We start from the raw sequence: 22,577 nt of genomic DNA, 5'->3' as shown, positions 1-22,577 counted from the left end.
CCCTTCAGATGTGTGTCACCCTCCAGCTAAAAGCTCCAGACCACTCAAGCCATCACCTCAGCCTCAGGAGACCTTGGAGGAAACATTGATCATCAGCCTCCTCGCTGTGGTTCTGCTGAGGTCCGATCAGCCTGTCTAGTCCCCCAAAGACAGAGTGACAGCTGAGCACACAGCCTTCTATCTGGTAAGGAACCTGAAGACAAGAGCAACGTCGGTCTGGTTATGATACTGCAAGCCGGTGCAGGTTAATAAACTAATACTCATTTCTAACCTGATACTTCCTCAAACTAATCTGGCAAAACTATTAACGTTCTTCTGACCCAAATTACGAAGTGAATTATTGATCAAAATAATCTAAACTGTCAAAATTCTTATGCGTGTATAAAAACTAAAGATAGATTCTTCTGTTTTCTGTTTGTTTAAATGAAGATAAGTCACAGAAATCACTTGGCGCTAAATTCAGAATACTATTCCTAAATTGTCAGTGTTAATTTTCCTTTTGTTGTGTTGATTTTATTTTGATTTGGTTTCATTTTGTAATAAAACCTTTGAAAGGCAAAGTCAGTCTCTTTTATTGGTAATATGTTATGGATGGATGGATGGCCCTGATCTGTCAATCCATCTTCCGCTCCATCCTGCCATCACTCATGAACAAAACTCCCAGATACTCAAACTTCTCCACTGGAGGCAAAGTCTCATCCCCTCAACCTGGAGGGAGCGTTCCACCATTCTCCGGTTGAGAACTAAGAGGAGCCGACTCTCACACTCGGCTGCGGACTATCCCAGTGAAACAGAAACATCCCTTGTTCACAAGCAATAGATCTTCAAAAGAGGCCAATCCATCGTTCTTGTTAATGCTGCTGCAGCGATGCATCGAGGGGATGTTTTTCACAACATTTTTCATACATATTAAAGACACATTCACAAGAAAACTTTAGTGTACTTGTATAAATAGTGTGCAGTTGTCACCTTTATTTAGAGTGATGTCATAACTGTAGACTGTATACAGATAGAACAAGCTTATTTCAATAGAATAATGACTGCATTGACTATTTGTCCATAAAAAAAAAACTTGTGTGATCAAAGTGATCAAAGTATAACTCAAATAATCCATTGGTGCACATTAGTTTATGGTCTTACGCAGTACAAAGAAAGGTCAAAAAACGTCCAGAAAACTGCAATTCCATTTTTTGGCTTTATTCCCAGTTTTGCAGGCAAACAAAACGACACATTTTCTCCCTCTCGTCTGTCTCTCCTGCTCTCCTTGCTAGTTCACCTGATTGTCTCACCTGCTCAAGACTGATTGCTTGGTAAAAAACCATATGACCCCTAATGTGCCTAAAGTCTATGTATTTATATTACCCATATCCCAAACAAAATAAATGTATAAACTAAACAAATCAATAAACTACAAATTTATTCTAAACAACTAAGATTAAACAAAAATTAGAAATTCACCAGAAAATAAACAAATCAATAAACTAAATTTAAAGAATTAGCAAAAAAAAAAAAAAAAAAAGAAATAGCTCCTACAATGACTTTGTTTTGTAGTTTGAGGGATTTTCTGTTAACTGTTCATCACTCATCTCCAGAAAATGTCAAGAAAATAAACGTCTAAACATGTCCTTTCTTGGTTTCCATAAATGTGCTTTTTTCTTTGTCTGAATAAATAAATGAATTAACTAGAAGACATGCTCAGTTGCCTCAAAATGAGGAGATGAGAAAGGGCTCATTGTCTCAATACAGCAATAAATTTCTAAGTACAGTGTGTCCTCTTGCAGCTTCCATAGACACATGATTTTTTACCTCCACCAAGGATGTTCTGTTTTCTGTAGGGTCTGTCTGTCTGTCTGTCCTTGTACAAGATTCGTCAAAATGTTACAAAGTTGACATTTTCAGGAAACGTCCAACGTGGTACAAGGAACAAGGGATTCAGTTTTGGTGGTGATCCTGTCGAAGGTCAAGATCCCAGATCAGCCCGTGTGTAACATAAGAATGTCAAACTGCACAGCTGGACACATCATAGGTCAAGGCTTATGCCTGTTGATTTCAAGGTCAAAGGTCAAGGGCTCCTTTGTTAAAACCCTATCTGTACCCCAGCAGGTGACCCCTCTGTCGTGATCACATAAAAACTAATATTGAACAGATTTCAATGAAATTTTCAGGAAATGTTGGGGCTGTCACAAAAAAAAAAGATTACGGATCGCACTATTTTTCATTGACGCCGTGGGCTCGGTGGAGGTTTGCGTTCTCTGTGTGCTTCACGATCTTAACTGGAACAAAAAAAAAGGATCAGGCTTCCTGTTTTTGTGATTTTCATAAAGTTGCACTCAGACAACAAGAAATGTTTGTTTTCACAAATTCATCACATTTTTACACAGAAATTCTGGTAAGCACAGTAAATTTAGAGTTTTAACTCAAATACATATTTAACAATTGTGATTATTTTTCTTTTTTACTGAAAGACAGTTTTTGGATTTGCCATTTATTTATTTTTTTCTAACTTTAAGGTTATTTACCAGAAACGTAATAAATATATTTTCTAACAATTCCCAGTAAACAATAACAGTGGTTAGCTGTACCGTGTCACGCACTCATCGGAATCTGCCATCCACAGCTGTGGGTAAAATTACTGTAAGCCTGAAATATTAAGGCAAACATTGTAATAGGTTTTCCTGTCTCATTGTGTTTATTTATTGACATCCTCTGGATCTACACCACGTCTGTCGTTTAGTCATCATAGTCAGATTTACAGTTTTCCATAATGTTTTGCCAAAAACAAAGAGCGGCTGTGAAAAAAAAATGACTTTCAAAAACGTCTGCTGGGCTGAGTCACGTGTTCGTCGTGTTTTTACCGTGAAATTCTGTTAACCCCAGCTGCCGAGAAATGACTGTAAATCTGAAGCTTCAGGCAAAGTACTGTCATATGTACCACAGTTGCAGCGTTATTTGTTTAAACTGAAATACTTAATAGAAACTAATGAATGCATAATTCATGGTACCATGAGCTGTCAACTGTAACATTTATAGTTTCATCATATTTTACAGGGAAGGTTTGAAAACCACAGCTGCTTGTATGTTAAATCCCACTTTTTTTTGGTCCTGTCCAGAACAAAACCCAACATAAACTTTGTTTTATTGCATAGCCATTAAAAATAAATGTATTCCACTACTTTTATGGTCTTACAATAAAGCAACGTATTAGTAATAAATGGTTCTTTTGTGCTTTTTAGTCCTGGATGTGAACTCCTTCTTTCCTAGCATTAATGCTCTAAAAGTATTATTATTATTATTATTATTTGTTCCTGTGAAATCATTCTCCTTTTCTCCTGAGCCCCATCTGTCAGATCTTGTATAATAGTCTGACTTAAAGGGTGACTGATGGTCCCGGCCCAGAGTACAACTTCCAGACAGCCTCCTGGACTGCAGCTTGGCCTACATACACACACACACACACACACACACACACACACAACAATATTCATGGGTGCAAAGGAATAGGGCCACGCTGTATCTGCTTGCTTACATAATACCTTGCATATGTGTCAGTGTGTCTGTTTCTGCATGTGTGTCAGTTTGTCTCCGTCTGCTGAACGTGTCCATAGGTTCCCGTCTGCGTGCAGGGATTGAGTTCACGGGCTAGACCGCCCGACCTATATATTACCAGCAGCCACCGATGTAATCCACGCTCCACACTGCCTTCAGTAAATGGGTTTTATTTGTGGTGAACACGGCCGACGGGCTCCAGGGGGAGACTAATAATACCTCACAGGGTAGTCTCAGACAATCCCCCCCTCACCGCTCTAAGTTTAACCGTGACCTACTTCCGGCTCTGGCCTCATGTGACCCAGGGGACAGACACAGGACGGTGACAAGCGTTTCCTCAGGGTTATCATTATTAGATAATCTGAGAGTTAAACTGACTCTGTTACCGATCAATCCGCAGCTTAATCTGGACAAAGAAGAGCTGAAAGAGCTCCGAGTGAACTGGATAAAAGAGGCTTTCGACTCGTTTGTTCATTTAAAAGAGAAAAACGTGAATCGTCTCCAAGTTGTGTTGTTAAATGTTGATCCCAATTACCAAGTGGGGGTTTTAGGGCTCGTCTTGATGAGTTAAGTATAAGAGGCTGCTTCATGATCGTTTAATGATTTTTATCGGAGGGCGATAATGTTTTTGCCTGTGTCTGTGTGTGTGAGTTCAGTGGTGTGTCTGTTAGCAAAATATCTCTCGAACCAGTGGGCGGATTGAAATGGATCGATCAGGAGGTGGTGATTGGATGTTCGTCTACAGCTGATTAGCTTTTGGAGTCAAGCCTATCCAAGATGGTCGCCACAGCTAATCAACCTTTGCAAACACAAAAATGGCTATGACTCAGCCATTTGTACAGATTTCAAACCGAAATTTGGTGTGGTGGTAGCTGACAGTCATTTACAACACATACTCTGAGCGCTGAGAGATCCCGTGGGATCTGTTTATAAAACTTTGCCATTAGGTATTGGTGTCCCCTTTTCTGTTGGCAAAATATCTCATGAACTAGTGGACAGATATTGTTGAAACTCTCAGAATGTAATTACTGGATGTACGTCTACAACTGATTAATATTTGGATTCAATCCAACTCAAGATGGCCGCCACAGCCAACTGACATTAGGAAACACTGACATGGCCATAACTCAACCATTTCTACAGATATTGAGCTAAAATTTGATGTGGTAGTAGCTGAGAGTCATTCTCAACACATTCTCTGGGCACTAACACATTTATTCTCACAATATGACATGAGGTCGTGCCTAAAGTCATTTACTAAGCTTGACTAAAACAGCTCCAGCTCATCACAGCATTATTTTAGTTTATAACTATGGGCTGAAAGGTGGCGGACGATACGCATTCCTGAAAGTGCTGCTGGGCATTTAATTGTAAATGTGCAAACACTTTTATGTGTTGTGCTGAACTGTTACGGTTATAAAACCCTCAGTGGGCTCCGGCAGTGTCACATTTTGATAACTTCAGACCTTCAGTAAGGCCTCACGTCACCCGCCCTGACACAGGACAGAGATGTGGGGGAGGGGGGACACGTAGCTCCGGTATGTCCTCAGGTGTCAAATCTGTCCCAGAGCTGGACAGGTTGAACTTCCAAACCTAAGAAAACCGAGTCGTGTAGTAGTCGAAAAGTTCTTCAGATTCCCATCGATTCTCCTCAGATGTGATTTATTTTCAGTTTTAGCTGGCACATACCAAGAAAACCAAAATGATTATACTCAGAAAAACAACTAAGACTAAATAAATGTAAAGAAAAAAATCTATATTTATTAACTGGATTAATAACTTTTATTTTTTTATTTTTATAAAACAAACTCGTTTTAACTCTACATAAGTTAAACCCTTCAGTGAAATAAAGAACCTAACATTCCTTGAAGGAAAGCATTTGTATCAAAGTTTTAGACTAAAATCATTTTATGTTGGAACATGATAAAGTTGTAGTCGTTCTGGTTATAACTTTATAATTGTTGTTATCGTGTGATATCGCAAGATCTCTGTAATGTGTGGCCCTCTGAGAGTGTGTATGGAATGACTCTCCTCTACCACCACCTAAACTTTAGGTCATAATCTGTAAATCTGTCAGAACAATACACACAGTTTTACCTTCCAGCTTCACGATGACAAGAGTGAAGCTTTTTGTGTGAACCAGATCAGTGTTACTTGTGCCAGAATTGTTAAATAAATAAAATAAATAAATAGAACAGTGAGCTTATTCCAGTTTAAATACAATAAAATAAATAAAAACAAACCAAAAAAAAGTTCATTTTCTGCCCAAATTGCAGTGAATGACTTTGCTGAAATCTGCTGAAGACGCTGCAACTGAGATGTTAAAGCTTAAAGAACGAGAACATGAGCTAAAAGCCAATGTAGCAAAATGCTAGCTAGAAGCTAAAAGTAGCAAAATTCTAGCTAAAAGCTAAAAGTAGCAAAATGTTAGCTAAAAGTAGCAAAAGCCTAGCTAAAAGTTGCACGAAAAGCCAAATACAGAGGAAGTATGCTGAAGCATATTTGAAGTGAAGAGATTTTAACATATGGGGGAGGGGGGGGGGGGTATTAGTAATTAAAGTTAAAAATTTTAAAGCATAAAAGTTACAAAACTCAAATGATGGAATAAAACGGTTGTGAAGGAATGTCTTTTAGAAGAGCTATCTACAACAGGTAAGATATTAATTATTCATGCTCTTTCCACAGGACCTGAGAGGTCCAGTTTACTCTAAACACACACACACACACGGGGACGTGAAGAAGCCTGGTTTTAATTTGGAGCTGCAGCTCCATGCAGGTTAAAGTCTCCTGTGGCTGCTCTGCGGTGACCCCCTGTCCTCCCCAGCCCCCCCACCGGCACCTTCAGTCCCTCTGACCCGACTGAGATCCTGATACAGGTCAGACCCCCCACCACCACCTCCTCCTGTAAAACTATTACATGTGAGAATGTTTTGTAACGCTTTTTCTAAACTCGTCCAATCAGAACAGCTGGTCGGGGTCACGTGACACAACTTTTACATAACGTATTTTTTTTTCTTTTCGGTTCCCTGTCTTTTCTCGGTCCTTTGAGGCAGATATCGGCGCTTCTCGGACCTGACTGCACCCCAGAGTTAAGGTCCCGGCCGGGGATCGGATGGCAGCCGCGGTCCTCACGGGACACGGTCCACACAGATGAGGGGACAGACGTACAACAGCCTGCTCCGCATGGGGACTGAGGGCATGCTGCACCTCGCAGCGGAGGCTTTCCAGGCGAGAAACTTCGACCTGGCGGCGGATATTTACGAGTGCCAGCTGGCCGGGGTCGGAGACCCGGGCTGCCGGCTGGAGCTCATGGTCGGGCGGGCCGACGCGCTCGCGTTCGGGGGCAAAATGACGGAAGCCTTCGCGGTGTACCGCCAAGCCTCGGAGGTGGAGAAACTCAAACCCCGTCACCTGGCCAACCTCGTCGAGTACCTGTCGGCCAGCCTCGGGACTCAGCACCGGCGGGCCGGGGCCCCCGCGGGCCGCGGGTTCGGGGACTTCTCGTGCGGGCTGTGCCTGAGCTTCCTGCTGGAGCCCGTCACGCTGCCGTGCGGACACAGCTTCTGTAAGAGGTGCCTGGAGCGGGAGAGGAGGGACCGCGGCCGGCCGCTCGTCTGCGGGGACTGCGGGGACACCTACGAGGCGGCCCGGGGCTTCAGGGTCAACGTGGTCCTCGGTCACCTGCTGGCCAAGTGGTTCCCGTCCTGGTACCGGGCCGGCCGGCTGAGGCGCGAGGGCAGCGGGCTGTACGCCGAGAGGAAGATGGAAGCCGCGCTGGAGAGATACGACCAAGCCGCACTCATAGGTACCACTTTCAAACTTTGAAACGCTTCTGCTTATATGCGCACTTTGGCAACTTTTAAACTTGTTTGTGTTCAGTGTTTGACCGGTGCGCGGTTATGAAAGCCGTCCCGTTGGGGCATTAGGGGCGGAAAGTGTGTCAAGCGGTGACAGAGCAGCTCCACGAGTTGGATAACACACTTATGTAGGCTGGGCCAGTGGACCAAACCTTACGTAAGCACGTAACCCGCCTCCTTCATTGTGTAACGTTGAAACAATGAGGCGGCAAAAATGTGGGTCAAGGGTATCACTGCGGGCCACCCGGGCTCCTGAGAGCCAGCAGCAGGCGGAGGAACCTGCTGAGGAAACCTGGGAACAATCAGAGTCTGCTGGGTTCCACTGACACCAGTCCTGACGAGCTGACCCACTCTCGTGTGTGTTTATTCTGTCTCCAGCTGATGAGAAACATGGAGACAAGTGTCCTCTTGGACCCAGAGCAGAGGTCTCCTGCTGCCTCGCCTCTCTCATTAGCTGCAGCAGCTCGGTGGCTTTCCAAGGCTGCTTGTGGAAATTTTTATTTTTAAGTTTCACGACCCTGAAATGTATGGACTTTGATTCTGACATTTTCCAGTCAGGCATTAGGTTTAGGGGAAATTTATATATATGTATGTATAAAGTATGGAAGAAAAAAACCCAAAGCATTTAGGTTTCCAGACTAGTTTCATTCAGTTTTCTAAAAGAAAAAAAGAGCTTTGCTGCATCTGACACAGGAGGTCCTGAATCTGTTCAGGGTCCAATGAAATCTCAAGACTATCAAGGCTTCCTGGAGCTAAATGTGCTGCTCAGAGTCAGAAAGCTTGGTGTCAGTCACAGGTCACAGGTCCTCCAACAGGATAATGACCCAAAACAGCAAGAATGGCTCAGAACCAAACATTGGACCGTTCTGAAGTGACCTCTGAGCCCTGACCTAAATCCTGATGAACATCTGTGGAAGGAGCTGAAACATCTGGAGAAGGAACCCTTCAGACCTGAGACAGATGGAGCAGTTTGTTCATGAGGAGAGGGACAAAACACCTGAGGACAGGTGGAGACGTCTCAGAGAGAGGGACAGAAATCACCTGATTGACTCAAAAGGTTGAGCAACAAAATATCAGTTTAGTGTCCCATCCTTTTCAATTCTGGTTAACTGAAAATGTATATATTTTTTTTTCTTATTTTCACTTTTTTTTTTTCAATTTATTTCAGCGACCTTTGGGGATTTTTCTTTCCTTACAAAAGGACACATGCAAAATTAGTCCACGCCTGGATATTTTAGTGGCCGTGTATTTTATGTCTCTGTCTTGCCAGTTGGGTATTAAAGGAATATTCTGGCCATTTTTGGAGAGGGTGGGGAGGCTTTGTGGAAAAGTTATGAACAATTTATATCTGTATCGGTTCGGTCTGTGACATTTCATGGTGTTCGGAGCATACAAATAGTTATTTTTTCACGTCTAGGTAAATGTTTGTACCCGCACATGAAAAATGACCTGAAAAACAAATCTGGAAAGTCTCTGACAGGCTCTGAAAGTCGATCTGACTCTGGTGGCTGATGATCCGAGGCAGATCAAGAGCAGGAATGTTCAAAAAGTCACGTTTTCCATGCAGTTTTAGAACTTCACAAAGTAAAAACATATATTTTAGATCTTCTTTTAGAGTATTTTATGTCTCTGTCTGCCAGTTGGATAGCAGAAGATAATACATGTTAGTTCCACTGTCACTTAAAGGGATATTCCGGCCATTTTGAAGTGGGCCTTTGTGGAAAAGGTTCTACAGAAACATCATCATGAACTCGTCGGTTCGGTCCAAAACGGATTTTGCCGCCTTGAAACGAGTCAGGTTTTTTAAAAAGTTCAAAGCAGTTCCAGAAAGCGCCCTCATACACCACGGTCAGTTTCACGTCCCCATGTTGTTTTGACGCAATTGCGAGGACCTTCTTCCACCTGAAGTGCCACAGCTAGCTGCTGCCGTTTCTGTTTGCAAATACCCACATAATTCTACGTAAATAACCATAAAATAACAAAATGACGGCAGCGCAGTGGGATGATGCGGGCATGGACTGCCTCGAAGTGTTTGGGGTTTTTGAGTCTTTAAGGTGCCAGCAGGCCACTTTGGTCTGGACTAGCCATTAGCTCGTTAATCTGGTCAGAATTAGGCTCTGTTTCTCCAAACTCAGGTTGTTCAAAGAGCCATCTGCTGCAGGTGAGATATTATTCGCTCGTAGCTTTTCCACGGAACCCCACTTCAAAATGACTCTAAATGAAGGCAAATGCCTTGCTGGCCTGACAGCATCCCTTCAAGGAACGCTCGACCTTTATTCTGAGAGGCGCGTTTACGTCGAGGCCCGGCGGCCATCGTAGTGACGATCCTGCGAGCGCGCGTGATCATTTGCCGTGAAAACTAGCTGTTCACGGTGATCAGATGTAGGTTGGGATCAGGCTGAGGGTTGCGGTGCAGCGTACAGCAGGGGTGTGCAGGACTTCAGTGAGCCCACGCTCATAATTAGCACAAGTCCGTGTGCGTTCACGCCAATGTGTCATGAAGTTGCCGCTAATCAATACTTCTTGTGTCCCACTTGTATTGTGCTGGCACATCTAAATAATCCCTTTTGCCCCCCTCCGGGGGGACCCCCTCCAACACTTCCATTTTTAATCTTATTTATGTAAGTGCCTTAATATCTGCGGCGGCACAGAAGCAGGAGATTCCCTCTGCTCCTGCAGGGCCAGCTGCGACATTTGCGTAAGTTTTTTGGAGTTATGAAACGTCCTATATAGGTGACCTTGTTCGTGCTGCACGGTTTTGTAAGGCAGTGATTTTTTTTTTTTTTCATAACACATTCTGTAAGGTCTTTTAAAGACGTCTGCTGACACATAACCTTACATCACCGGGAAATTCAGCGTTACATGACATGAGCGGAGGTTCACGTTTCTATGACTCCTCTGCCCTGGTATGTGTCTCGGCGTGACGATTGGGAGCCCTTCTGGGTTTCGGCTGACAGGAATCTGTCAAATCAGGGAAATGATTTTTCATAACAAGCAGGTCGAAGCTGCTCCTCGCTGGGATATTCGGTGCTACTTCCTGCTGTTTCTCAGGAGGACTTTAAACAGAAGGTTACAGGCTTTTAGAAGAATACCAATAAATCAATTAAAATGAGAAAAAAGCATTTAAAACTGTAGAATATTAAAGGTGTTTGCTAGAAAAACAAGATATTAAATGACTGATAAATAGACTTTTAACTGATAGCTTTTGTTACAAAAATACAATCGACTTGTTAAATGAATCTTTTTTTAGCTGTTGATACATCATTTGGAAAGCAAAATAAAGATGTGTGTTTTACATTTTTAATGTTTTCATATTTGAGTTTAGTTGTTCAGGAACATTGATTTGTATTTTTTATACATTGTTGTGTTTTTGACCCTGAATCCTTGCTGGTGGTATTGATTGTGTTTTATATTCTGTATATTTTATTTGTTTTTCTTATCTAGGGACTGCAGATGGAAATTAGCCATAGGCTAACTCTGACATAATGCACTCTTCCGAGTGTATTGCTATTGTCAAAGAAACTTAACACTTTCAAGCGACTAACTGAAGATTAAAAACTGAAAATGGACAAAGGCGCAGCTTAGACTCTTGTTTTACACCCTGCGTCTCTCCAACGCGCTCTCGCCTAATAACCGTCCTTCCTGTTGTCCTCCTCAGCGCCCTCTGACCACATCCTGTTCAGCAACCGCTCTCAGATCCACTCCAGTCTGAAGCACCATGAAAAGGCGCTGGTGGACGCAGAGACGGCCTGCAGACTAATGCCCCTCTGGTCCAAGGTAAGGCAGAGAGAAATCATCTGTTGGTTTGTTTTTTTAGCTCCCAGCTGGAGTATAAGGTGACCTTTTTACCCCCCCTTTGATTTCAGGGTCATGTTGGTAAGGCTCAGGCCCTGGAGTCGTTGGGCAGGACTGAGGAGGCTCTGAGAGAGTACCTGATCTGTCTGTCCATCGAGCCGGACTGTACGCTGGCTAAAACAGAGGCTCACAAGGTAAAGAGAACAGCCGTGCCTTTAAAACAGATCAAATCTACAGCAATCCGTTGGGCTGCATTTATTTTTCTTTACCCCCTTGTTTCTAGTCTGTTCCTTAGCAGAGGCATTATGTGTTTGTGTTGTAAAAACACAGAGTAAGTCTGTCATTGCTTGTTTCCTTCCCTCAGCTCCTCAGTGAGATCCTGGCTCCAGTCACAGATCGGGTCCCTGAACACATCTCAGACTACTCCAGCATCGCGTCTTCCAGAGCACACGTCAAAAGCAGCATCAGTGCTCCCGTCCAGGTAGAGATGCTCACACACTGACAGTCAGTACAGCCTGAAGCAAAGGGTGATATCAGCTTGTGTTTTTTTACTAATTTATCTGTTAATCCTTTTACTCCACGTGTGTGTCCCTCAGACTCTTTGTCCTGGCGTTTTGTCTTCAAAATCCCCTCCGTCTGCACCTGAGCGGTCGGACGGGAGTCTAGAAAACGCCAAGGCCAGGAAGATCCACCACTGTCTGCTCCTGAAACGGAAGCGAAGGAGCACGGAGGAGGAGAAGGAGGAGGAGGAGGAGAAACAGGGGGCGAAGGGACATCAGAAGAAATCAAAGTCTGGTGAGCCTATCAGAGACTTGCAACACCAATTAACATCCTGACGATTGGTGTTTTCATGTTACTTACTGTCTGACAATCTCTCCATGCAGAGCCAGTACACGGGTCTGATTCTTTGAGCTCCATGTCCACGGACCTCATGGACCCGACAGATCTGGAGTGTTCTCTGTGTATGAGGTGAGGTTCACACATAATAACTCACGGTAACAGCTGTTAATAACATCTCTACAAGCTCAACGGTGCTTTTGTGTGTCCCCTCCAGGCTGTTCTACGAGCCGGTGACGACGCCGTGCGGTCACACGTTTTGTCTTCAGTGTCTAGAGAGATGTCTGGACCACAACCCAAAGTGTCCCCTCTGTAAAGAAGAGCTGTCTGAGGTGTGTGGCGTTTCCCCTGAATCCAAACACGACGCCTGAGAGCCATTCTGACATGTTGTGGGGTACCTCAGGGCTTCATTTTAGGCCCCTTTGTCTTTTGATTATTGCTCGCTGCAATGAAAAGCAGATAATCCTGTAATTGTCTGTGTTTATGTGTGTGTGAGCTTGTCTGTCTGTTAGCAGTTCAACTCTATTGATTTATATAGTCCCATTTCACAACAAAAGTCATCTTAGGGCACTATACAAAAAAACCCTCATCATTTTAACTGATTTAAAACACTTTGATTTTTTACACGTACTGTAGAAATAAACTTGGACTTGACCTAATGTCTTCCAATGTAAACATTTTCTTATATTTACTGAGTCTCCATTTGTATCTCTCTCCAGTACTTGGTCCAGAGGCAGTGCTGTAAAACAGTATTAATAGAGAAACTGATATCGAAGTATCTTCCATCGGAGTTCATGGAAAGACAGAGAATCCACCTGGAGGAGATGGCTGAACTTTCCAAGTGAGTTTATCTGACATCTTAGCGTCAGATCTGAACTCTTCGGTCTGTTTTCTGTTTGTTTGGTTTTTTCATTGCCTCGTGTCAAACGTAAACGCCATAAATGTCTTTGTCTCATTTGACCCGCTGACCCACTTCACGTAAACGACTCTGTGACCTCTCAGAGTGCGTCATGTCAGGCATCAAGTGTCACTGTTTCCTTCATGCTAAGTGAATCTGGCTCCAGTAAATAAAAGCTCTTAAACCGAAGAGAGACCGACGAGGTCTCGGTGTGTGTTGTTTGCTATTTGACCTCAGAGTCAGTTGCAGCTGACGTCAAAATTATCAGGATGTAAATCTTTTTAAGGAACATTCCTTTTGAGGGTGTCTTTAAGATACAACTAAGAATATTTTGTTCCTGTTTTTCTGCAGTCTTAACAAGAACGTGCCTATATTTGTGTGCACCATTGCCTTCCCCACTGTGCCCTGTCCTCTCCATATCTTCGAGCCCTGCTACAGACTGATGATACGCAGGTGCATGGAGACAGGAACCAACTGCTTTGGCATGTGTCTGGAAGACGACCTCAAAGGGTCAGTATCAGGACCTTAATGCATCTGCGTGGTCATGTGTTTTTTTTAATTGAGTATCAAAGTTAATATATGATTTATCACTCTTCTGCCTCCAGGTTCGCTGACTATGGGTGCCTGTTGGAGATCCAAGATGTCAGATTCTTTTCTGACGGCCGATCAGTGGTGGACACTATCGGTAGACGGAGGTTTAAGGTCATTCAGCACCGCAAGAAGGATGGGTACAACACAGCTGATATAGAGTACCTGGAGGATGTGAAGGTACGCCGGTGGTGGGCGGAGATAATGAGGGGTCAACATGGACACGTGGGAACACAGAAGGATAGGGGAATGGCTCTGGAGAGTGAGATCAGAAGATGTTAAAGGTGTGTGTGTGTGTGTGTACAGGTGGAGGGTGAGGCAGAGCGTGAGCTGCAGTCTCTGCATGACACTGTGTACGAGCAGGCTCTGGTTTGGGTCAACTCCCTGAAGGCTGAGCAGAAGGAACGCATTGAAGGACACTTTGGACCCATGCCCGAGAAGGACTCTGAACTGCAGGTACAAACCTAAAACCAGACTGTAGGTCAGATTGTCCCCCAAAAGTTTTAGTTTTAGAAAGTTTAATTCCATCCATGAGTGGACATCTGTAAGGCACTTCAGCAAGGCCTGAATAGCAGCATCACTGCTGGTATGGAAAGTTATATCTGTAGATCATCAGCAGAACAATGGAATGCAATGTTAAACGGTTTGTAAGCGGAACCTAACTGAATCATGTATAATGAGAAGAGGATGGGACCTGTAGGTTTTAAAGGCAGTTCTTACAGAAATAAATGAGCAACCACCACCTCTCCTTTTGCTCAACACAGAGAATCTTTATTGTCACAACTTATCATCTTCAGAAATACCCCAAGTATCTTTGAGACTGGGGCGTATTTATACAGACAAAATACATTGGTGTGTATTGCATATTTCTGACAGAGTTGTGATTGGTCATAAGTTTACATAACTCCTACGACACTTACAGGAAACCAGCCTAGACAGCTGGGTCAGCTCGCCCCAAATCAGGCATTTAGTACCTAAAATAATCTGAGAAGTAAAAATGTTTGCCTGGAAACAACACAAACTGGAATATAGTGATCTTTCAAAGTTTGTGAACCTTTCAGGATGTTCTGTATTTCTACAAATACAGCATTAAATGAAAACATTATTTCACATCCTGTAAGAAGCTAAAGAGAACTTTATTAAACAAGACAGATAAAATTACTATGAATATTTATGACTTCACTGAGTTAAAGGAGCCAACATTTTTTAGAGTTTACAGATGTTCTGTAAAGTTCAAGGAAAACTTTTATGGGTTTTTGTTGCTTCGAGTCTCTAACAGAACTGGCTGAGCCACGGTCAGAGTCATCGTCTCCCCGAGTGACGGTGTGTCTCCGTGTCCTTACAGGCCAGTCCCAACGGTCCCTCGTGGTGCTGGTGGCTGCTCGCCGTCCTTCCCCTGGAGGGCCGGGCCCAGCTGCCGTTTCTCGCCCTCACCTCCCTGAAGGATCGCCTCAGCGGCATCCGCAAGGTGCTGCTCTTCATGGCTCAGAGCAAACACCGGTGACGAGGGGAACGGTCCACACACAGCGCACAACCTCACCGGAGCAGCTGCTGAACGCGCCTTCTTGTTGCACCAAGACCTGCTGCCGGCAGCGGCGGCTAACTCTGAATAGTAACAAACGATGAAGATCCGAAGGACTGAAAGTCTTCCACGCTTCGGTTATTTGCTTCATGCTGCACAGGGAAGCTCAGAGGGCGGAGGACCTGCAGACCTCAGCTTTGTTCAGGCAGAAGGTGAAGCTTGGAACAAAAAACTTGTGATAAATTGTCTTCATCTGTCCAGACTTTGTTATTGCTCCTCTTTCTCTTCTACATGTACGCAGCTCCTCTTGCATTTCATGCAACAAGACATAAAAAAAAGGAAAATTCCTGTTAGATTATAGTTTAAAGACAAAACAAAGTCCTCCAATTCAGGAACCCAAACCTCCTCCTACTGTAAAAGACAAATTTCACCGTCTCTTTAAATATTTGTGTAAATGCTTAAAAAAAAACTATAAATGTGTATTCTGACGTAAATGTACTCAAGGCCGTTAAATTAGTAATCTTATTTAAGAAGTTTAAACACAAAGGCTCTTACTGAAGAATCGACTTGTTTGATTCAAGTCCGAATTTGAGAGCAACTTGAGGGTTTGCCGTTTTGTTCGATTTGTCGCTTCTTCCATCAATGAGTTCCAGCAGCTTTTTCTGTTTTCCCTTCTTATTTCTCCTGCTCCGTCGCCTCCCTAATCGCTTCATTTACAGTGGATAGAAAAAGTCCTCGCAGCCCCGTTGAACTGAAAAAGTTTTGCGATGTAAAACAAACAAAAAAACAGATTACAATAAATCATTTCAAAACTTTTCCCACCTTTAAGGGGACATGTATCCTGTACAGCACATCTGAAAAACAAACCAGTCTGCTGGTGGGATAAGTAAAAGTAATAAGTGTCCTCGCCCTTAAATTGATGCTTCGATTTAATCACAGCCTTCAGTCCTGCTCTATAGGAGTTGGACTTTGTATTATGTACTCGCTCTTCTTCGCGAAAGTGCTCCAAATGTGTCAGACGTCAGGCGCATTTTTTGTCCTCGGCCCTCTTTAGGTGAACCCAGACCGTCCAGACTCTGGCTGGGATGTTCCAAAAGCTTCATGAAGGTCTTATTCCAAAAATAAATATATGGAACATTTCATAAACCCATCCACATTAACTCTAAAGGCATTTTCAGCTGACCCCCTCAGCATCATGCCTCCACCATGTTTCATTGTGGGGAAGATTTTTTTTTTATTTTTGTCGCTGCGTCTGTCTGATGCCAAACGCTCGTTTTCGAATCGTTCCCAAAAAGGTTCCACTGTGGGTTCATCGCACTTCATGCTTCTGGGAAACTTGATGCTGCTGCTTATTGATTCAGAGCTAAATGTAACTGGGCCCAGATGTTTTTTCTTTGTAAGGAAAGTCTTCCACAGCTCAGCCCTTCCCCACAGTTCAGACATATTGACAACACAGGAGGTTGTTGTCACATGTAGGACAGCCAGTACCCGTCTGACGTAGCTTCAGTGTTGCTGTCGGCCTTTTAGCGCCCCCCTTGAATAGCTTAGCTCTTGTGTTTTCATCAGTTTTTGAAGGGGAATGTCCAGTTGTCGGTAAATGTCACCATTGATCCATGTTTTCTCCACTTCTCCATGACTTGTCTAATGCTGACAACAGATTTTTTTGGGGGGACCCTGTCTGGGCTGAGACCTTTCAGCAAAGAGATCCTCTTCATGCTTTGCGAGCTGCCTGCAAACCACGGCTTTTTCTGTAGGATGCAGCTGAGATGATGCTGAGTTGATCAGAGTCACTTTAACTGATGGAAGGTGGGAAAACAGGAAGACTGAAGGCTGTACTTCAATCAGAAGGCGCTTCAACACATTATCCATTTAAGGGCGAGTACACTCGTGTGGCCATCTTATTATTTTTCAAATTATTATGATTATTATTTTGTTGAATAATACAGGATATACAGTATGTCCGTTTATAAACGCTACTCTGACGCGCGGTCACGTTGGTTACAAGTTAACAACGTTAGCTCTCTCCTGCCGTCTTTATGTTGATTTGCAGTGTCGTGTGCTGATGTCATGACAACGATCTGCAGTAATTGGTTCTCACCGTTCCACGTTCCTAACTCGGTCGTTATGTTCGTTGTTTTGTCAGCCATGACGGTCCTGGTGACCATCAGAATCAGAATCTGAAGAGTTTTCATCTGATTCTGGAGATCCAGCTGTCAGTTCAGGTTCATACTGGTGCGGTCGTATCTCCATTACTCCTGTGAAGTCTTCCAGCATTTCTTCTTATTCAAAACAGGCTTCTTCTTCCATTTCCACTAGTAAGCACCCGGACAGTGGTGGCGTTCTTGGCCGGCCCGGGCACAGCTCCCGTCATGTCCGCCCCACAAATCACCCAATTTGGGGAATTATTGACTAAAACGCTAAAAACCCTGCAGTGTTGTGGGGATGTGTTTGACTAAATGCCATTCATGAAATGTCTTTTTTTTTTTTTTAGATTTGATTCCAGTTCAGCTTTAAGGTGGGAAGTGTTTTGAAACTATTCTTTTTTTTCTTTCTTTTTCTATACATCACAAAAACCTCGTTTTATTTATTTATTTCTAACAGGGGTGTGTACATATCCACTACAATCTTTTTGTTCCTCACCCAGCTGGGTCATGGTGATCGATACATCGGTGTGCTTTATGGCATTGTAAATGTTTCGCTCCTCCTGGTTTCGTGTTTTGAAAGCGTTTTCCATTATTTATATTGTTTTTATTTTATGCACGCAGTGACACTGTTTACATGCCACAGTGAAAGAAATGGCGAGCTGCTCCAAAATGTATGGTTTTGTTGTTCTTGTTCTTGTTCTTGTTGTTGAACCTCTGACCCCAAATGTTGTTGTTGATTCTCTGTGAGGCTTTTATGGCAAACACTGACAGACGCACAATACAAACGCCAGGGAAGATTCCTTCCTGGTCCACCTGTTCTTAGATTACTGGAGTCCTAAGAACACGTAGAGCTTTCATCAACCTCAGCAGATTTAAGTTTCCTTCTCTTCACACAGGGGTAAAGAGACCGTAGAGCCATTCCCATCATTATTTGGATCCCTCTGTTTCCATGAAGGGAAACATAAGTAACGTTGTTCCCTGCAGACCTGACTGCTGTCTGATAAGAAAGTAAAGGCCAGTGCCTTTTTATCCACACACAAACATGGACTGGACCGGATGAATTTAGAACCAGGCTCATTTATCTTCTTTTTTTTACATTTATTATGAAGAGCAATTCATTTCAGCACATTGTTTTATTGCGAGACTGCTGGGGGAAAAAAAGGAGAAACCTCTTACACACATATTTCTGGAGAAAAAAAAAAGTGTGCTGTTGAAAAACATCTCGAGGCCTTGCTGATGTCTGTGATTGTTTTTATGTGGCAGAAGCACATTTAAAAGAGAAGAGGAAAAAAACACAAGATCCTTTAGCTTTATCTTTTTCAAAATCTTTTATTTTGTATACAAAGGTGTGAGTTTTCCACGTTTTCTGTTGTCTTTTTCTTTCTTGTATCGTAGGGTTTTCTTCACTGAGTGGTGTGTTTCACAAAACAGGAAGTCAAATCACCCACGCTGTTTTATCATTATTATTATTATTTTGCGAAGGGCCAAAGCCGCATGTCGTTGGAAGCTAAAGAAACTGGAGTAATTAGGTTTTCGCAATGTGACATAAACTGTAATCCAATAACGTACTGTAAATACGGTTTTGTAATCTCTTGGATGATAATATCCACACTGAGATGGGATTAATTACTACTCCTGAGTATTAGATAATTACCCTCCTTCCCGTAAACACTTTTAAAGTTATTTATGGAAACTGTGAAAACAAATTTTGGTTGTTGCCAGCTTGACCTGTACAGGACAGAGAACAGCCATCACCCAAATGTAAAGTCATTATGTTAAAAAGAAAACGCTAAGATATTTCTTTTCCTTAGATAAGTGTTTCCTGATTGATGAGAACAACTTGAAGGGGAAAAAAAATCTCCCAAATTCATTAATTGTCTGTACTCACGTCATCCATTTCTCCATTATTTTCCTTTTTAAAAAAAAAAACAAAAAACAATAACCCAATGCAATAACAAGAAGGGTGTAAATATATTCATTTTTCCTCTTTGTTTCTAATTTGATCCCAACATAATTACTGTAGCATTGACACACAGCTAGCTTCACCTTAAATTCATGTCTGGTTATAGAAATGCAAAGCATGGAAACATGATCGATTAACCCCTAATTAGGACTGTATTTTGTGAAAATGTGTTTGAAAGGTTACTGATACACAGTATTTAATGTATTTATTGAGACTTTGCAGAAATTCTTAACTTTTTTTTTTTGTAAGTTGTACTTTTTATTTTTCTCCAACAACCAGCTACCGGCTGGTTAGCTTAGCTGAAACAAGTGCTGCTAGGCTAACATGTCATTTTTTTCACCTTGTTTAATGAGACTGTTTTGGTATAATAATAATAATAATAATGACAATAAAAATATATTCGAAGTTGTGTCATTTCCTTTTCTCTGATATTTATTTTAGGTCAAACACACGCTGGTTAGCTTAGCAGAATCAATTGCAGCTAGCAGAAGCTAGCTAACATGCTATTTTTACACTTTTTTATGGAATCTTAAAAAGGGGGTTAAAAAAAACAACAGGACTTCTAGTCTGTAGCTGAAGACGTTTTGCTTATCATGCGAGGAGTTTTCTCAATTTAAAAAGCAGAGTGTGGAGTTCGAGCTTTTAAAGCTGAGATGTTCTGTAAAACGGATTTGCATGCAGATTAACTCACTCTCCACACAACAGAGGCTCATAAGGGTTTTTGCCTGACTCACAAATGGGCCTCTTTGGTCACACGAATGAAGGTGTAGATTAGAGCTATAACACCGCTCGCACCACCTACGAGGCCTAAAAGAGGGACCCAACCCTTAACTACAAAAAGAAGGTCACAGCCTACCTGCAAAAAGGGCAGTTTATTTTTAGTGGAACTGTGTTGAAATTCAAAAGAAAAAGAAGATATTTTGGAATAGTAGCCTTTTCTTTTTTTGAGGCCGGCTACCAACTGGTTAGCTTAGCTGAATCAAATGCGGCTAGGCTAGCAGTAGATGGCTACTAAGCTAACGTGCCTTTTCCACCTTGTGTAACTCATATGCTGAACATACAAGAAACAATATTTAGTATGTAATAAAAGGATGATAGTTGAGTTCAACTTTGGTCTTAAGATTTATTTTGAGTTAATCATGTTCTTCATCTTCGTAGCGTCCTGTTTAGCACTCAAAGTGGAGCTAACCCCAGCAAAAGCATATCTATTTTCCAAATCAGCTTTAAACGCTGCAAATTCAGTCTGTTTATTACAGAAATGGGGGTTTTATTATTAGAATGGTATTCTAATACCATTGTTGTGACAATTGCTTAAAAGTAAAGTTTGTTTCGCTAGCTGATCTATTTATACAGTGGCATTTAATGCTTTGTCAATATACTGAATCTGTTAGGGTCAGGATGGGTTTAAGCTTATTAGTTTGATATTTTGGTAGTTTGTATAACTTTAAAAGTTTGTTCAATCTTTGATCCTTCAGCTACACGTTGACAGTAACAAAGTTTATTGTCCATAGAGAATTCAACATTTTGAAGAAACATATTTACCTCTTACTTTCCAACAACACTTACAGAAAAAGAAAAAGTAAAAATGATCCATTCTTTGACAACAATGTGTACCATCAGAGTTCTAGCAGTAATCTGTTCAACTACTAAGTTAAAAATAATGTTTCTCTGGGAATAATTTGCAACTTATTCTTGGGAGATTATTAGAACTTAAAGATGCATATCAACAGTTTCCCCTGTTCTAGGTTCTCTTTGGGTCTTAGGCTCAGCTCTGAAATAAAAAACATAAACATTTATTTATTAAAACGGCTCGCCATCTTCAAAAAAAAAAAACATGCATCAAACCAAGTCAGCGGTTGCTCCTAATATGTTCAAAGCTTGCAACATTTGCAATAATTTCAGTTGCTTCTTTTTAAAGGTTCAACATTTCAGACATTAAACATTAAAGATTCATTTCCACAATAGGAGCATGTCCTGACGTTTTCTGTTTAAGTTGTTATTTAACAGTGAAACAGGAGATATAGTTTGCAAACATACAGTTAGGTGTGAATCCACTGCAGTGTTGGTGTTTTGGGATTAAAACACGCTGAAACTCGCTGGAGTTCATCTTTTGTTTGTTTCGGCTGAGTTACTTAGAGAAGTGCTTCCATTTACAGCTTCGGGTTCAGGTTTTTGGGGACTTTCTCTTCATCTCTCCCAACAGCTTTTACTGACTGCGTTGGAAAAGAAAACCCTGCGTGGGCCATGTTGACCCCAGGGCAGCAGGAGGCCTCGACCACCTTCCTTAAAAGGATGACCGTATGAACCGACTTTACAAAGATTGAACAAGAATACAGCTTTTAGAGAAATGTGCGTGTTTACATCTTTGACCTAAGCGGTAGTTAACTCTGCTGGTCGTGTCCCGGAGCGTCGAATGCCCATCTTAGCAGAAAAAGGGAATGGCAGATCCCAAAGTACGCATGAAAAAACTGATTAACAAGGCTGACTAAAATAAATGTTTCATCACTTGTTGAGGCCAGGCAGTTACAGCTGGAGGTTTGTATACAAAGGATCTGCTTCATATTGACCGTTTCAAGTCTCTTTAAACGTTTAAAAGACCACGGTGCTCTTAGTGAACATTAACACGACCCCCTCCTCGCTGCTGATTTCTGCCAAGTTGCTTGGTTATATAAGCCGAACTCGAGAAGGTCAGCAGCTCCCAGTCCTCACCATGGATACCTGGCACAAGCCCCCGACACACATCGGGCCACTTGGCTGATCCACTTTTGAGCCACATGTGATTGTGACCGTGCAGGTGTCAGAAGTAGGCCAGCAGCAGAGGGGTTACCCAACGCGCCCAGAAATAACATCTCGGAACCTTTAAACTTCACTTTTAGTGTGAATTAAATTAAAGCTGGTCTATGCTGCCGGGAATCAAGATGGCCGCCCTCGCCTGCTGCCCAGCTCACATGGCACCCGACCTCTGCGGTTCTTCCTTGCAGGTGGTGGGCCCAGGTGGAGGTGGCATCCTGCTTCTTTTTCCAGACTTGGGCTGGCCGAGGCCCACCCAGGAGCAAAGGCTTGACCGCCAGGGGTGTGTGTGTGTGTGTGTGTGTGCCCCGGTTTCCCTTTTCCGGGCAGGGTACCCCGATTCACCCTCACACTCCTACCCTCAGGGAGGTGTTTCAGGCCAATAAAGACAAGAACTAACAGACTAAAAAATAATTCCTACCCGAGAGCTGTTGTTGCCCTGAACACCGCAAATTTATCCAAAACCTGAACAATCATTTTCTTAACATCGTTTCTTTTGTTTCTACTATATTTATATATTTTGCACTGCCTTTGAGAGTTCCTATTTTTTTTAATTTCGTTGTGCCTTCTTGTACAATGACAACAAAGGAATTCTATTCTATTTATGTGGTGTTTGTCCATCGAGGTTTTCGAACAG

The 22,577-nt window shown here is 42.5% G+C and overlaps 1 protein-coding gene across 1 annotated transcript; it reads left to right on the top strand.

Moving 5' to 3' along the window:
* The first annotated feature begins 6,556 nt into the window (after positions 1 to 6,556).
* Positions 6,557 to 19,192, top strand: LOC108240043 (LON peptidase N-terminal domain and RING finger protein 3). Its single transcript, XM_017423148.3, has 12 exons — positions 6,557 to 7,351; positions 11,062 to 11,180; positions 11,270 to 11,392; positions 11,563 to 11,679; positions 11,795 to 11,993; positions 12,083 to 12,167; positions 12,253 to 12,367; positions 12,755 to 12,876; positions 13,285 to 13,443; positions 13,539 to 13,701; positions 13,828 to 13,977; positions 14,867 to 19,192. The coding sequence occupies exons 1-12, from the start codon at positions 6,697 to 6,699 to the stop codon at positions 15,023 to 15,025; spliced, it is 2,166 nt and encodes a 721-aa protein (XP_017278637.1). The 5' UTR covers positions 6,557 to 6,696; the 3' UTR covers positions 15,026 to 19,192.
* Positions 19,193 to 22,577: the final 3,385 nt, after the last annotated feature.

This window comes from Kryptolebias marmoratus, linkage group LG9 (genome assembly GCF_001649575.2).
Source record: "Kryptolebias marmoratus isolate JLee-2015 linkage group LG9, ASM164957v2, whole genome shotgun sequence".
Taxonomy (NCBI): domain Eukaryota; kingdom Metazoa; phylum Chordata; class Actinopteri; order Cyprinodontiformes; family Rivulidae; genus Kryptolebias; species Kryptolebias marmoratus.
This window is presented reverse-complemented; position numbering and strand designations above follow the sequence as displayed.